The following is an 18,329-nucleotide window of genomic DNA, read 5'->3' on the forward strand; positions in this document are numbered from 1 at the left end:
CACTGACATGAAAAGTGGTTTTGGGACTCAGGAATAAAGGTACAACACATGGAAAACCCTCACTAAATCACTCCAAAAACTTTGTACCCTTTAAAGAACTGCAAAGAACATTACAGATGCAGCTATGAGTCCTTAATAAAACCATCAATAGATGATAAAAAAGATTGTGTTATGATAATCAAGTTTGTGTAGGCTATTTGAAAATGTTCTCCGGCTATCACTATCTCAGGACTAGAAGCAAAATGGTCTCCTACTTTTGAACAATAAGATAGTTGCAAAGCCCGTAATAAAACAACTGTAGTAAGAACACAGACCTATAGTAGCACATATGTCAGTTGAACTTGATGGACTATTCCATTCTTAGATAACTGAAATAATCTTTGGATCATGTTGTACTCTTCTTTCTGATACCATGTGATCCAAGAAGCAAACTTCATTCCAAAACAGTTGACATTTAGACAGTTACACTTTGATTCTACTTACCTGATTTGAAAGTTGAATTTTGTGTAAGTTAGAATAAAGGTGGTAGACAAAATCTCTACTAAGAACAGTATCATGCAAGCAATCTATGCATTTACTCTATTGTAATGCTTTAAGTACCATCTCCATTAGCCTGTGAAAGGTTGGCTGTGCATTCATAAGCCCAAAAGGCATTGCCTTCAATGCTGATACAAGCCATATCCCATTGTAAATGCTGTTGTGTCTTGATCTTCTATAACGGATGATACTAGAACTGTCTCACCTGAATGCTATGGTCTGTATAAAAATTCCTATTGAAAAGTTAAAAATTCTTATCAGTTTCAAACCCCTGAAAGTATTAAAGTGTTGTCCTTTAACTGGCCACCTTTTACAAATCTTCTCAAACGAATTACATTTGTTGCTCTCCACTTGCTACCACCAAACTGTTATGCTAGTCCAAGAATAAAAAAAACTATTGTTCATTGTTTAAAAGTCAGGACTAATTGGAGACTAAACAATCTTTGTTTGTTTTCCAGCTGGTAAATCTACAACTGATGAAGAACTGGAAGATATGTTGGAAAGTGGAAATCCAGCCATCTTTACACAAGGAGTAAGTGTCAAATGGAGAGGCATGTCTCTTATTTTAACAGTTATGTATTTCACATGCCCACTGTTTATGGAACACAAAAAGGGCAACATTCTGTGACTATGAGAATAAATAGTGTGGCAACTATGCAGGCTAGTTTGGAGACCACACAAAGTTGTGTTGTGATGATGGGAATATATCTGTGACAACATCGATCTTGTGATGTAGTGCAAAATCATGCAGGACAAGCTTCATATGCAGTAAAAAAATGCCATTGTGAGCAAAAAGAAAAAAATTACAGCTATGTTTTATGTCATACTCCAGAGGGCAAACATCATTTAAGGCTGACATAGGTCATTTGTGGTCGACATAAGTCAAAGTCCCAAAACCTTTTAAACATGATATCGCCAAAGCTTCATAACTGGATGAACTTCATGATTAGTACTCCAGATTATGTAAATCCTTTTACTTCTTTACAGATTATTATGGATACTCAACAAGCTAAGCAAACCCTACGAGACATTGAAGCCCGTCACAATGATATTATCAAGCTAGAGACTAGCATTCGAGAGCTACATGACATGTTTGTTGATATGGCTATGCTTGTGGAAAGCCAGGTAAGTGAAAATGGCAGTAAATAAGAAGCAATTGTTAGCTGGTTAGACGCTTAATCTCAAAGTTGATAGCAATTCATTCCTTTCATTAGCATTCAGAGATTTACTAATTTGCAGCAAATAAAGTTTTCTTTCTATTTTCTGTTAAATATAATCAAAGCTTATTCAGCCATGAAATATGAAATACAGGAAAAACTATAACTTTGACACTTTAACAGTTTCTGTTTAAACATCAATTATTAATATTTAGATGAATTGTTTCCAACTTAGTTCTCTGTGGCAGGATCAGAAACATCTTTTTGAATTAGATTTTGTGTTAGTCATCTCAACCTTTATTCTTGTCTTCCCCAATTTCTATTGTATCTGATTGACTGAACTTGACTCCAATATATATGAACTTCAACCTATCTAGCTAACGGTTGGTAACCTCTTTTGCACTGCACGCCTGCTGACCCCTTCAGGCGGTTGCCCTCTTCTTTCGGAATCTACCTTTCTGAAGCTTTCAAGACAATTCCAGCTGGTGATTTTATCTGATAGATTCAACCTGGCGCCACATTGTTTGACATACTCAATCTGCATTATGTTCACCACAGAAAATTGGAAGGAGATCGAGAAGTGGTTGTCTACCAGAAGGCAGAGACAACAGTCCCAAATTGAGCATACAAATTCTTAGAACTGATCTTCTGAGAACTTATCAATGTGTCCGCCTACCAAAGAAACTGTTACAGCAGATCCCAAGTTGCTTGCAATGCAGGAATGTCCAATAACAAGGCCAAATCAAGGCTGCTAATAAGCCAGTTGAGAGTTTTTACAACAAATGCACAATGCAGGTCAAAGGTAGAAGTGGTATGCTGCCTGGTTCGTTAGCTGTTTATCAAGGTAGTGAACCTGCAAATTGTATACCTATTAATTCGTTCTTCAGTCCACTGTTTCTGAGTTTAAGTGTGTCAACTTCCGACATTTCAAAGTCATCATTATTTGTTGGAACTTTCATTCAACTGATTTACTAATTGTTTTATGGAAACTTGGTGATACTGTTTGTTTATATGAGCCCTTGCTAACTCCACTGTCCATGAACTTTTAAAAGCTAGCAAATGTGAACAGAAATGGTGACAAATTATCTAGCAGTATTGGCTATAAATGGCAACACTTTGTCTTACCCATGGGTAGCACCAGGGCTGGAAAACCTTGCGAACCTGCTGAACCAGGTTCGCGGGAAATCCGCGATGCTCGCGGGAAATCCAGCCTGGCTGGAGAAAAAAAAATCGGGGGGAAAAAAAAAAAAAAACGGGACAAAAATATATTAAAAAAACACGAAGGGAAAAAAAGTACATCTGTAAAAGCAATATGGAAAATTTCAGAAGAAAAGTTTCAGAAACAAAAGAAAAATGAGCAGAAAGCGTGCTCGCAATTTTAGTCACAATGTAACGAGTAATGATGTGTCCCCAACCCACTCACAAGGGCAATGTCACATGGACACCCACGGCCCAGCGCGGGAAGGTTGCTGTAATAAATCAGCCTCGCGGGAAATGTTTTGAATAATATCGCCATTCCACATTTGTTTAATTTACATTGTATGTTAGTTAGTAAACGTTTTCTTTCGTATGAATTTGACTTTAGTTCAGCGTTCCCTCTAATGTGCGGGATTCCCTTCAACTGACTCAGCAATCCAGCAAAGAAAACATTTGTCTGCTGGAAATCCCTGCATCGTTTTCTTGCATTCGCGATAAGTTTATACTTAATGCACAACGTATTCACTTGACTGTATAGAGAAAAAATTCTGAAAATCAGTAGAGAAATGACCAATTGTATACGAAAAGTAAGTTGGTACACCTTTCAAATTTTACGAAAGATCGAGCAAAAAATTCACGCGAAACTGGCATATCGTGCTAAATGCAACTAACGTCATGTAAACAAGGCTCTAGTACACCCATTTATGAATAAACCGTAAGACCACATCTGGTGTCCAGCGGGGTAAAAGAAAGTATTTTCTAGAATTTCAAAAATACGGAAAAAATAATATCCTACCATAGTTAAGTGTATAGCAAATAGCCAAACCACCTCGTTGGTTACGAATCTCACGTAACTACAAAAACACACTTAATTGTATTTTGAAAAGTTGACGTTTTCTACAAGAACATGGAAACAATATTTAGCATTTAGTTAATTATGCCAAGTGGCCTAAAACATGTTATTACAAGGTTTACTTTCATAAAGATGACCATAGCTATAGGGGCCTTGATATCGTGCTATGCATGTATGGTATACACTGCCTCGTGTTTCATGGGGAATAGATGTTGTGTTGTTCATGCAGAGGATTCAGTTGGCTTGAGGTGTGATTTACTTACCTAAATGTTACGGGGATATTTTACTTACTTTTCTTGAACGTCTAAGATAATATTTCGCATAGCTTTACCGATCCTTTACTGACTGACCTAATTAATAATAGAGTGGAGCCAAAACATTTATACTCCATGAATCGTTCCTTGGAAACATGCCAAAAAATGTTAACAAACAGGTGTTAGACAGGGGGTGAGCTCACAGTTGTTTGCAAGGTACCTGGGAAAATTCGCAGCACATGTACAGTACAGTAGCTTACCGTAGTATTTAAGTAGGGTTAAACCGTACTGCAGTTGTAAAGTGATGTACGTACAGTATAGTGCACGCTATTCATTGCTAGGCAGTCTAGAAACGGGGCTTTGCCGAACGTTGTTTCATAATATCGGAAGTTTTCTAAGTTAAACATTTTAAAGATTGTAAGACAGATTAAATCTCTTTTCATTTTATCACATAATATAGCTACTCTAACTTGTCATTTTAAAATTTCATCAGTTTCGTGACAATTTAAATTAAAAAAGTTGTCAGTATTTTGCATCCTCAACTGCGAACTTTTTATCGCTAGATACGCAAAAATACGCGTGCTCGGCGTGTTCGATGCGCGAACACCAGCGGGAAATCGGCAGTGTGTTCGTAGGAAATTGAACAAGGATTTCCAACACTGGGTAGAACTAATAAGTGGATTGGAAAATAAAAATCTGTTACTAAATATTGTAACACCGACCAAATTCTCTGTAGTCAAGTCAGAATGCAGAGTCTTGAAAAATGAGTCAAAGACTTCAGTAAGATCTAAATAAATTTGTTAAAAAATGTACTAATTTCTCTTGTTATAATGTTGAGGATGTACATCAATTAACCCTCCAAAGAAAGATGAAACACTTTAAAAATGAGTTAATTGGTAGGAATAAACCTTTGGGCGAAATACATAGCTTAACTGATTTACAACACTATTGGAGGAAAAGCAGTACAAGAAATACAAGTGCCGACCAAAACATGCAGCGTCTGCGAGTTCTGACAATTCCTCGTAATATGCGTAATCCTAAAAGTCGCAATTCCTGCGAGTTGATCTGTTTATCACTACTTTCAAGCTGTGCTGTATTTTGCAAATCCGTGTGAGCTGGGCTGTTTCTCGCAACTTGTGAGCTGGTCATTCTTCCAAGCTGCGAGCTTGGCTGTATCACGCAACCTGCGAGCTGGCCTGTATCTCACAAGGTCGTTGCGACTTAAACAGAACACCTTAATATTGGGGCCTGGGAGTCTTAAATACACAAATTCACAAAATAGGAATATGATCAAGCATCAGCCTCAGTTTACTTTGAAGTACTTGTAAGTCAATCTTTCCGAAAATACCGAATTGAACTCTGAGCTAAAATAATGTGTCATCCTTGTATTTTGAATGGTAACACTACAAGTAATTTTGACAAACTTGAGTATTGTTTATGGTCTCGACAGATAAAAAATCTTTTAACTGTGGTTAAGTTCATTCACCTACGTGGTCAATCAAACATTGGGCAGATACTAAGGGCTTATGTTTACCTTTTTCAGATTTCTAAATTATCTTGACGTTTTACCTTAACACATAAAAGGAAAACAAATGACAGCATTACCAAGTAAAATGTCTGGGATCATTCCGATAGTGAGTCACTAGTCACCATGCAGAACCAGGAAACGCAATTACAGCTCCTTGATACATAAATTTTCGATTCCTCACACAAATATCACTTTTTTTTTAAAAACACCTTAGAAAGTACACACATGGACTGTATTGAAGACTGTGATTGCAACTTAGTGCTGACCAACTACTTTCAGAACTTTTGATCTTCTCTCTGACACAACAATCAATTTCTTTCACCATGTAGCTTGAATAGCTGGACAGTGACTTCCTTTTACAGTTTTCTGTTCAAAGCACTAACCAAGTGACGTTGCCTGACATCAGAGCTACCTTACTCCACTGTTTGTTCTAAATTTTGTGTTGCATCTGCCAAAGTATTCCCTAGGGAGCTGAGCAGACACATGCACATCAGAAACTCTTAACTGGCTTATAGGATCAAAGGGAAGGTTCCAAAGCACAAGAGGAAGGCTCCCAATGGTGGAGCCTCATGATCCAGAGTAACATATCTACACCTTTGTCATTCTACAACCAGACAACTCTGGCCTGTAGTTGCCCACCCCCTCCCCTCCCCTACTCCTCTCAATCTCCTTAAAGTAGTGGGAAACCCACAACAATAGGCAATAAGGGAGTTCACAACCAACAGCCTACTTCACAAAGGTGAAATGGTTTGTTTTCTTTCAACAGGGGGAAATGATTGACAGGATTGAATATAATGTGGAACAGTCCGTAGACTATGTGGAAACTGCCAAGATGGATACCAAGAAGGCTGTCAAGTACCAGAGTAAAGCCAGAAGAGTAAGTACAACAAGGAAAACGAAAAAAAAGGCTATATGTTGACGTCAATATATTTTCATTCACTATAGCAGTTGAAAGTTGAAACCACCTCTTTTGTTAGTTTTCAAGCTCATAAACACACCATAGGAACAACTTGCAGGTCATATTAAATTTCAAAGTCATTTCCTACCAATGTATCACCTACACATGTTTCATCCAAGTTTTCTACCTTTGTTTTAGTTGTCTGTGATCCCAACTCTCTTGAGAATAAGTCTCTTATTTTAATTTTGTTTTCCTGTTTCCTATTGGGTTTTTTATTCCTTGCTGCAGGCTAAAGCAATCTTTTGTACTGTGTGTGTTTGTATGCGTTTGTTTTGTATTCTGACCGAGGAATTGAACAAAAGAATTTCAGGTCCTCCGTTGTGATTTCTAAAGAATCACCACGTCCTCGGAAGAATTCTATTGTATGGGGTATTGTTATTGTATTGTTACTGTATTGAAACCTTTTGTATCTGAATATGTATGTATTGAGATTATGCCATGTCTTTCATTGTTGATGTTTTCATTTCAGCATTTAACAGATTCATACAATCTTAAGAAAAATTTGATGGCAAATAAATTTACATATTTTGACAGCAGAAGGCAGCCAGGAAGACAACCTTTTTGTGCAGATTTTGTGAAAGTTTGCGTTAAAAATGCTGGTTGTGTTAGTCACTGAATGTGCGGCTCCACGCCACACAATATCTCCTTAGAGAGAGATACAGTTCATATTGTACTGCTACTCATTTGAAGTAATTACAGCCTGTGTGTTTCTCCATGGAATTGCCATTATTCATGTCTTGAGCACGCATGTGAACATATCTGATTGGTTAACTTGTGGATGTATTTTCAGTATTTGACCCATATCTGTATCAAATTGAAGATGCATAGTTCTCTAGGCCTGGCCCACTGAAGTCAGTTTGCCGTGACTTACTCCATGTTGGTTAAATAGCAAAGACTATAGGCATCTTTGTGTTGGTCAAATATAAATATCATTAGAGCCAAGTACAGTCCTAGCTATGTCTAACTTTTGGTATATGTTCAACTTATATTCTTACATTGTTTGTAGTCCATTGTTGTGTTGACATTCCTTCTGTTAAATCTTTTGTTTGAAAGACAAATGCATGCCCTTCATTCCAGTTCAGCATGTGTAGGCCTCCTAAAAGTAGCAAAGTGCATAAGTCTATATAGGCTAGATTTAAAGTTAGTGGCTTCACATGTTCCCTTATTTTTTGCATTTGCTTTGTTGAGAATAGATTGCATATGAATGCAAAAAGGCTCATCTTAACAAAGGACAAATTGCGATAATTTTAGTTTTTGCAATGTTATAAAAATAATAGATATTTTATGATGATATTTTTAGATGTTGGCTTTATTGAAAGAAATTAAATTAGGTGGCTAGCATAGGTTATAGTTTGGTAGCTTGGTAGGTTTGAACAATTTTGCATTGTCTGTAAAAGTTCAGCAGGTAATGATTGTGTGCATATTTCTGCCTACTATAGGCATACTGTTTACTGCAAGTTTTGTTTCAAAGTGTTAATTTAAGATTGTTACTGGTCAGTTGGTTTCGTCCCAAACATTTCACAATATTATCATGGAAGTATGGTCGTAATGCCATAGACAAGTGAATCATTAAGCACTATGAGCAGATTCATTACTTTCTGAAAGATTTGTAGATGCAATTGTGTCATGAATTGTAAAATCTTTGCATATGATATGATGGGCCTCAAATAGTGAAGTTAACTATCTTCTCTCTTTTTTTAATAATTGTTACATCAAATCATAGATGGCATGCATGTCAAATTTACCTCTAGAGTCTAGCCCCAAAAATCAAATTGTATATGTGTGACTGCTGTCTTACTTGCAACAGATGTGTACGGTAATCAATGTATTGAGCAGCTCTAGTTATTCCTTGCCAGAAATGACAGGAATGTATTCAATGTGATGGCGTGTGTTTGTGGATGACACCTTGGCTTATAAGCTCTTTAACCCCAAAGTTCTTGTTGGTTCACATCATTCTTGGTATTTGAATGCATGGTAGTGAGTAAAACAACCCTATTGTTATGGTCAAAAGATATTGTTAAAAAGATGGTTAAAAGGCGTTTTGAGGTCAACAGAAGTCTGAAAACAAGTGAAGTTTCCTTAACCATGTATTTAACTCTGCACATTTCTGTTCTCTTGTGATATTGAAATAACACGTTTTTTACCTTTCTGAGGCATACATTTAAATTTCACAGAGAGATAGGAACCTATTTAATTACTATCACTACTGTACTGTTACATCTTTAATACTCTATATGGGTACTAGAGAGCAAATAATGACTTTGTTTTCCCAACTACTTTGTAATGTCATTACAGAATTCTGTAATGTTTAAACAGTTTTCTTATTCTGTGGGATAAAACTGCTTTGTTTTATGAGTAAATTATTACATGTGGGGAAAGGTCAAGGGCTCATCAGACATTACAATGATTCATTTACATTGTCAACATGACCTTTGTGAAGTGATCTGACCTTCTTGTAGAGTTTGATGTGCATTGAAAAAGCAATGTGGAAAATGCCATTAACCATCAGAGCAAAATATTTTAGAAATATAGGTTATAGTTTTGAATATGCTATGGTTTATAAGCTTTAAAGGCAAACAAATCAGTCTAAATAGTTCCAGCTACACTTTATATGTTTACATGGTCAACATAACCATTTCCAAAGTAGTTTCATACCAATGAAAGAAATTCATTGACAATGTATATTGCATCCCAGGTAGGCCTGAATGAAACATATTTACATCAGCTCATCATTCCACTAGCATGTCTGAAATTTTAATTGCCAAAAAATGTAACTTTCCCCACTGATATGTTGACATTTTGTCAGTCTCAGTTGTATACAAATAAGGCTAGTGATCGCTCAAAATTTCCATCCAACAATCCTTACTAAAGTAATGAATAATAACTTGATAACATTTAATGTTGTATTTGTAAAAAAATCTTTCTTTCTGAGAAAATGTTAACAACTTTCATTCAGATCATTAACTTGGGATTCACTTAGTTCTTCTCAAATAAGGACGGTACCACATTGTACAGTTTCTTTGTGTTACAAGTTTTCAGATTACTGTATTGTAACTATTTAAGCTTGCTTGAGCATTCCCTTTATCAAAATGATAGTGTTTTTCTACATATGTATTTCATTTATTGTCCACCATGTTAAACATCCAAGAGAAATATTTGCAATGACAGGATTGATAAAAATTTGACGATTAATCAAAGTACTGCTAAAGCATTGGGATTTGTCCATGAGGCACTTGCCGCAATGTTGAGCATAGTGCTTGAAGTTGAATGCAAGTATAGCAATTAAGACTCTTCTCAAGATATCAGGGAGACAATGTAATACCTTCATGTATTGTCAAGACATACTTGTCTTTTCTAATGGTTCTCAGGCTCCAGCTATACTGATTCCTTGACAGATTGGAATGCTTTCATTAAAGGAGCTATTAACACTTCTAACAGACTTTGAGTTTCATGTCACTCTCCCCCCCATTGTTTTGTTCCATTTGTTTATTCTGTTGTGTATCGTTATCAGTATTTCCAATATGTGTGTCAGATGGCACAATTTCCTTTCATACCTCTCTGTGTAATCTGGAAGGCTACATGTTATACTGCACCAACATGGACATTACATACTACACTAAGTAAGAAGTACAAGTACAAACCCTACAGAGGTAACAAAGTGCATTGCTATTGCCATCATAATTGAATGATAACCTTTAAAAATGTATTATTTCATGCTGTCTGCTAATGAATTATTTTGCGGGTAAAATCTATGCACTTTCCATTAATGGTTGTGGGTTAGTTTTTGTAGATGGTTTTTGTAGGGATGCTCTGCTGACATGCTAACGGTAAGAGTGGTGACAGGCTCTAAATTCTATAGCTAGTTCCAGTGTTCATTTTCATTAGTTGAGTATTCACTCTAAAGTGCATGTTCCTTACCAAATAATATGTAATTGGGTTAGTTGCTTGGGAGTGCAGTGTGTTACTAGATGTACTGCAAGAAATCTTTCCTATCTAATTTCTGGAATTGTATTCCAACAAGTCTTCCTCAAAGATGCAGCTGAAATATGTTTGGCGGTCACATTCACTTAGATTAGTGAATTGCAATTTAAGGTACAATGTTTCTCTAAACAAGCATTTATTCTGACAACTGCTCTCAGCTTACATGCCAGTATAAATGGACAATACCACTACCTGGGGAATTCCAGCTGTAATAGGTTTTGCTTTTAATCCATAATTTTCATCATCTTCATTATTCATCAGCTTACAGTCATTGCATTATATGTCCTCTCTTCTTTATTCCTTTTGCTCTTTCCATAGAAAAAGATCTTGATCATGATCTGCTGTGGTGTGCTTATTACAATCGTGGCAATAATCATTTTGACTAAGCTTATGTAACGCTTCCATATGGGCTTGACTGGCCTGCCACACAAACAGGTCTTGCACAAATGGGATGCTTGCTCTTTACTTCATTCAGAATGATGTCATGCATTTCTGGGTCTTGACCATTTTCCAAGCACTCCATGCTTCACCTCCACTTCAATAATATATTTTGCAAGCTTTTGTCCATCTAAGTTATTGTTATGACTGAGCATGATAACTAACATATTAACAATGTGACTGATTGCAAAACATTTCATCCAGTGAGTCTTAGCAGATTCTGTGAGGTTTTACAAATTCTGAAGGAAATTTTGATTGGAGTGACCATTATAGTTGTTATACCACCTACAGTATGGTGACTCAGACAGACAAGATCATTTTTAACGAAAAATGGATGTACTTTTTACCAAGATTTAAAGCAGAGAACGGAAACCAAATGGCAGTGTTCGTGCGGAGATGGTTTTCCTGCAAGAAGAAAATGGAGAATTTGACTGCAAGTTAATATCAAATGTCAAACAATATCAGATACTTTTGTAAAGAGTAAACTACACTCAAAGCATATCAGACAGTGTTATTATAGGTTGTTGAACATTTCATTGTGCAATTAGTTTAAGTATTCAAAACATTTGTGATTAGATAATATATGTACTTCATAAAGTTAGTAAAACTTAGAAAGCAACAAGTCTGTGGAAAGACATTCCATTTTGTGATTTAGTGTCTTTACTTGCTGTTCTTTAAGTATATCTCCTGCACAAGTGTATCTCTAGCCACATTTCAATTTGATAACTTGTGTACAATTGACATTGCAGCATCGGGGTGCAAGAAAAACATTCAGTAGAATAATTCTGCACATATATTATAGATACTGAGGAGAAATTTCTTTATTCTACATGAATACGTTAGGTAATTTTCCTCCTTGATTTTACTATCAGACACACAAGGTGATGTGTTGAATATATATTGTAGTAAACTAAGTTAGCATGTTTGCATGAGATTGTCAACTTAAAATATGTAATTTCCTCTAGTACACTCAATTTATCCACAATTAAACAATTCTGAAAATTGCAGATTAACAGGTTTTTCCACATATAATTCAAAGGTCCTTGAACTGTCATTAATAGTTTCATAACTCAAATGCTGCTGATGTATAACAATTTATCTGAATACTGTTGTATTATATCGCTCAGTATGATGACATTGCTGTGGCTGGTGTCAAGATGATGGAACTATAGTTTCATAAGGCACTGTGTTGGTGATAGCTACTTTGAGTTTGCAAATTTGTAACATATCAACTCATCTTGCTTTTAGAGAATATGAGATTTCTAGTGATAATAGGCAAACTCATATTGTTAATAAAAATACCTCTCAACTCAGAACTCTTTCTTTGAGAGGATTTTCTTACTCAAGTGATATTATATGTGAGGCTGTTTGGCAGCATTTGGCATAGGTCCTCACCTATTCCAACAAATGTTTCTCTTTGTACTCATAAACAGCATGTACTTGATCCTTCACAGATCAGAAACAGGTATTTACAAAGGAACTTGACTTGATCTCTCTTTATCATTTGGAAACAAAGGTATTGCAGATATTTTGTTTTTTATTGTCAACAGTTTTGGGTAGCCACAATGTGGAGAAATTCACATCAAGAATCATCCAGTTCTGCAGGAGAAATTATTCATGGGATTGTATGTGTAAACCCAGTTAGTCTGCTATGGAAAATATACATTGGCTTGCTGGCTTAAGATTGTCTAAATCAGTGTTATGTTGGAATACTGTAAGATGTTGCCACATATTCGGTTTCAGTAATCATAATGTAAGGTAGCCCCATACTAGTATTTTGGAATAGTCTTGTCTTCTTTAAACAGTGAGTAGTTTTCAACAAAACCTGATTAATTACCAAATTGAAGTTGTTGAAAACATTTCTTATATTCTATTTTGTACGTAGCAAATTAGAGTTTGACTTGATGTAATTAATGTGTAAGACTGAAAGCCATAAGACTGTTATTTAGTCTCAAAAAGGAGGAAAAGTATAGCATTATTACAGTCAGTTGGAAGAGGAACTCAAATTTGATATACTCGTGGCAGTAAATAACAGGGCTTGAAATAACTTTGAAAAGAGTCACAGCTAATGTCATTGGTAGGTTAGCAATGGGGGGAGGGGGGGGAGCCAAAGGCACACAGATTTATAATGAAAGTGCTAAATGGTGCAAATTCAAGTTTCAATGGGCACTGTTTGTACAGCGTCTTGTTTATCTCCACTTTTCACCCCTTTTCATTTGTTTCTTTCTTATTTTGATTTAAAATTCAAAAGACTTTGTTTCATCCTAGCATAAAACCAACACCAAATTTCTGTTACATTTAAGTGCAAAGGAGCAAGGTCTCCTTTATTCAGTTGTTTAGACAAAATTAATTCACATTTTATGTGTCTGTCATATAAGTACAAAGAAAGACTGGTATTGACTTAAATCTTACGTCAAACAGACACTATATCAATGCACACAACTAGCAATTGCTGTGTGCAATTTATCAAAGATTATAGGATCTCTGATAATATGTTCTCTACTATAATGAAGGATCTTATAAGCCCATATCACATTTCAAAATTTCCTTTTATAGCACTGTAAACTGTCAGGACCGCCTTCAAAAATATCAAAAAAGAAACATTGGAAAAGTTTCAATGGCTTGTGATAAATATCAACAACACTTATTCCACATGCATGTCATCAGTAAAATAAATCTGCCAGGTATACCAGCCTACAATAACACAGTAGCTGAATGCTGCTGTGTGTAAGCTCCTTTTACATACTATAAGCTAGGCCTGGCTAATGTATAATGAACAACTTAAATGCTGCTGAAATTATTTGTAGCATACATTTGAAACAAGATATTGTAAGAGTTTTGTGGAGCAAATGTGTTAGCAAAGCAATGTGAATGACAATTTCAAAAGGAGGTGAGTGGACTGCATTACTGCCAAAGTACACTGGCATTTTCAATGTAGCATGTTAGGACAGGTTGGGTCTATGATTGTTAGTGCCTATGCAAATTTTGTCTTCAAATTTAAAATTAAATTTGGCAGATGTCTTACTGATTGTCAGCCTTGAGCTACTAATACTTGTTGTACAAATCTTCAATGTCACACTTTGAGTAAACACAAGGGTTCCAAAGGAACAAGCAAACAGGCATTGCAACAATTTTTGACATCAGTATGATCCTTTTTCTTTCTTTTTTTGGTAGGAAGGGGGGGGGGGTGGATGTGGCATTTTCAGAAAACTGAAGGTCACCTACAGTATGACTAAAGCCACCAGTGCTGTCAAGCACTGTCATCATTATTTTGGCATTAATGTTTGTTTGAGTAAATTCAATCTTTAGTGTATGTGATATTTGCTGAAGTATGCTTGTAAACAGCAGAGCAAGCATTCTTCACATTTCATTTAACACCAGCAATAATTTCTGTTTTATATTTTTTATGTGAATGGACTTTTGAAATCTTTGAATTGAAGTATATTTGATCCCAATTACATCAACTCGAACAAAGGAGAGATTGTACGTTCATAATTTGTTGAATCTATTTACTTATTGTACAAAAGGAGCAAGAGATACGACTTAAATATCAATAAATCTCTCAAGTTTCTGTAAAGTGGAAGAGGATTAAATGCATCATTCTACAATGATAGCTACAGTAGTGGGTAGGCTGAATCTGAACAGACTGCTGAGTGTATATGTGCTTACCGAGATGAATTCAGTGAAGCTACAAACAAGTTGCAACACAAATAAGATAAGCTAGAAAATAATCAAGATTAGTTTGGAACCTTTTCAATAGTTATATAAAGTATGCAAAGGAAATTAACATAAGATGTAATTAGATTAGATTTTTGAAAAAGTACTGTATTACAATGTTCTATATATGGAATGTATTGATTGGTAACTTTGCTGTGTTTCTTTGAATTTCTTCTGTCTAATATCATACTGATGTCGAAGAAAAATTAATGCAAAATAAAGTAGATTTTTTCAACAAAAAAATTACAGTGAGCAAAATTTTGAGTAAAAGAAAAGTAAACCTCCTTCATCTTTATTGAAAAAAGTCATAGAATATTCCAGGGTCAAACAAACCATTGAAAATAGCTTTGGTTCATTTCATCTTGGAGGAAATTGTATGATTCACTATGAGAAACAAAATTACAAGTTTAGTCTTTCTTTTTAAGTTATATGCTTAGTATTATAACATGGATCTGTGTAATATCGTAAGTGATGAAGAAGATCATTTACATTGAATTCCCTTTATTTAGCATTGTACTTTGTCTTTATGAAATGCTGCAATCATTGATGTGTAATCATTGATGGATTATATTCAACAATGAAGTCAATTGGGACATTCCCATTATGTTAACTTTAACCACAGAATATTTTGTGTGTTGTTGTTCTTATCATCATTATTATAATGTATTAATATTTATTACTTTAGTATAATTTTTATAATTAATATTTATTGTTGATGTTTAGGCATTTTCTTTACAATCTCTTCATTTGCATCATTATCATAATAGAAGATTGCTTTAAACATCAAGTGTAGCATGTTTATTTTCTGCAATAGCTTAGAACAGTTATGAGCAAACTATGATATAAAGCAATCACCATCTTTTTTGAACATGATATCCTCTGGTTTTTTGCCAGAACTGTCAAAAATGATTGTCAGGACAATTTATAGTCTAAGGACAATCTGGTAAACTCATCTTGACATGAATATCCATTCATGTCACACAACCAGAAGACAAAGCACAGCTTTTACAGCCAAACATATAACCAATTGATAGCTAAGTCAACTTTGTGTTTTTTAAAGTGATTATGTGCGTTTCGAAAAAGTAAATAAATAAAACTGTTCATTTTCCTAAAAAATATCATTTAAGCTGCTTATCTGATGAACCATGAAAAATGCGAAGATTCCACCTCGCTAATTTAGTGAAAATGTTTCATTCAATAAAAAAATTAATGATTGAAAGTATTTAAAAATTTGTCCGCAGAAGACAGTTTTTGTGTACTTTATATGCAGTGTGCATACCTTACCAGTTAAGAATACTGCTGATGGGGCTAAATAAGGCAGTTATTTTGGCAACCACAAAGGTAGGAGAAGCCCGCAAGCAATGGATTACATTATCATGTTGGGTGGCTTCCAATTCAACATTTGAACTCAATTTGGAATCTTAACATACTACTTGAATATCATGCATGTGTTACACTGGTGATACCGTAGCTGTGTAGTGTTGAATAATCATTACTAAACTCACATCTAGACGTGGTCTAGCTCTTATAATGAGAATCTTTTTGTTCTCTCTATTTTTTAAATGCCTTCAAAAATTTTCCATTTTTACGCCATTTCCATTACTTTCAACAACTATCACTGTCGTTTCCAGTCATTAAATGACGTTTCATTCCATCAACAACACCGGTGGTACATCGAAACGTTAAGAAAACCATAACAACGAACGATATCTGAGGTTTTTACTTTTTCGATATGCATGTAATCACATTAACTTCCCAGTGGTTGTTCTTCCTGAGTTTAGGTAGCAGGGTTTTATCACTTTTTGACAAACTGATTGCCAGTTTTGTCAAATGAATTATTCGTCCTGTCATAACGTTACAATAATGTTTGTTATGAAAATGTGGTAATTTGATCATACTTCCATTTCTTTGTTCTGATAAGCTTTTAACAATCACAGAATTTATTTAAAGCTTTATATAATCATACAGCTGTTCAGAATGATTATTTTCTGTTATACTTTGCCACTCTGTGACCATATAAAGGACTGTAATACACCCGACAACTTGTGGGGTTGTTAATAATGCTGTAGTATCCTGCAGTCATATGATGTTATTTACTGGTACAAATTCATTCTAGGTTATATATCTTGTTTTAGGTATCATCATACAGTGATTATCCACAGTTAGAGTGGGTGGGTGCTGCTGTACAAGCAGTACCTTAATAAGATTGGCATCATCTTAAGATATTTGTGTACCAAACTAATTATTAGTGTACTTCTAGTTTGCCCAAGTGTATGTAATCTATATTGTTATACAGTGTAAGGAAACGGTGTGTTAGCATTTTGTTATGTAAATATACAGAGTCCTTTTTGCTGGGATGTTGTAAACCTCATTCCGAAGGAAATAAATGTTTAACATTTATGAGTTGAGTGTGTGCTCATTTTTGCTTAAACATATATTTCAAGTGAAGGTTAATATGGCAAGCGCACATCAGTTTATACAATAAGTAAACTTAAGATTACACATAGGATTCCAATGTCACAAAAGACTTTTAAAATAGAGCTGTTATTCTGTACAAGCAATATGATGTGCATTGTATCTATTAGGAAGAAAATTACCAGTTCTCATTAATGAAGGGAAGAAACGTACAAGTTTTCATTGGTGAATTTGAACAGTTTATAATATGAAGTGATATCCATTCTTTGTATTGCTAACAGTGCATGACAAAACTTGACAACAACAAAAATGCTTATCTGTAGATAATATCAAACTTTAATTTCCATGAAATTGGAAAATATGTATGATTCAGTTGAAACCAAGAACATGCAAAGTTAAATTTAAGTTTTTTTCAAGTAGTTTAATGTCATGCAGCTCTACCTTCTGAAGGTTATTGGTCAAAATCATGGATTTGTGGTGTACAAACTTTACAGTCAGTAGATCAATAGCTGCCATGTTCTACCTCATTGTTTAATTCCATGCCAAAGGCAAAAGGAATTTGTGTGCCATGGTGTGTGTGCATGGCAGCATGCTGTTTGCGCACAGCACTGTAACAACTTGTAAAGAATAAAACTCAAAAGGTACTTGGTGGTTCAATCCCATACATGGTAAAGAATGCATCATAGTGAGTAGAAGAACCCTTTGTTAGCTGTTGTATACTCAATTATTTCAAAAGAATACATTGGATGAACTCCATACTTGGTATGTGGATCCACATTAGGTGAGAAGAGAACCCTATTATATTTTTGAAGATTAAAGGTCATTTGAGGTCACCAGAGTCAAAGTCTGACACCTTTAAACATAATAACTACAAAGCCCATGCTTGAATGAACTTCATACTAATTTTGTGGATTCACCCTTAGTGAGCAGAAAAACCCTATCATGTTTGTAGTGAACACTAAAACTTTAAAGTCAAAGCTGAGATGAACTCTTTAATTGGTGAAAAAGTAGAGGTCAAAAGTTAGCAGAGGTCAAAGTCAGAGAACTGTTTGAATAGGAAAAACAAAGCCTCTTTGAACATCATATTAAGCTTCCACTTAGTGAGGACAAGAATGCTATTGAAATTGGTGGAGGTCAGTGATCACATAAGGTCAAAATGGATAACTTCAAAAGGACAGCTTGGATGTAATTCTTCCTTCATATATTCTTACATATATGTAGATCCACATCATAGGTCATTTGAGGCCTTCAGAGGTCAAACTAAAAAAGGTAATATTCATAGTTAGTGTAGGTC

General features: G+C 35.0%; 1 protein-coding gene across 4 annotated transcripts in view; it reads left to right on the top strand.

Annotated features, from left to right (window-relative positions):
- The window catches only part of LOC139981641 (syntaxin-like), a 65,802-nt gene that overhangs the window by 31,073 nt on the left and 16,400 nt on the right, over positions 1-18,329 (top strand). For 3 of the 4 annotated variants that reach the window (XM_071994183.1, XM_071994182.1, XM_071994181.1), the window contains exons 7-9: positions 996-1,069; positions 1,525-1,662; positions 6,293-6,403. In XM_071994183.1, coding sequence (XP_071850284.1) covers positions 996-1,069; positions 1,525-1,662; positions 6,293-6,403 — 323 coding nt within the window. Of the gene's footprint in view, positions 1-995; positions 1,070-1,524; positions 1,663-6,292; positions 6,404-10,783; positions 17,021-18,329 lie in introns of those variants that run through there. The other variant, XM_071994184.1, reaches the window with a different exon arrangement.

This window comes from Apostichopus japonicus, chromosome 15 (genome assembly GCF_037975245.1).
Source record: "Apostichopus japonicus isolate 1M-3 chromosome 15, ASM3797524v1, whole genome shotgun sequence".
NCBI classification, from domain to species: Eukaryota; Metazoa; Echinodermata; class Holothuroidea; order Aspidochirotida; family Stichopodidae; genus Apostichopus; species Apostichopus japonicus.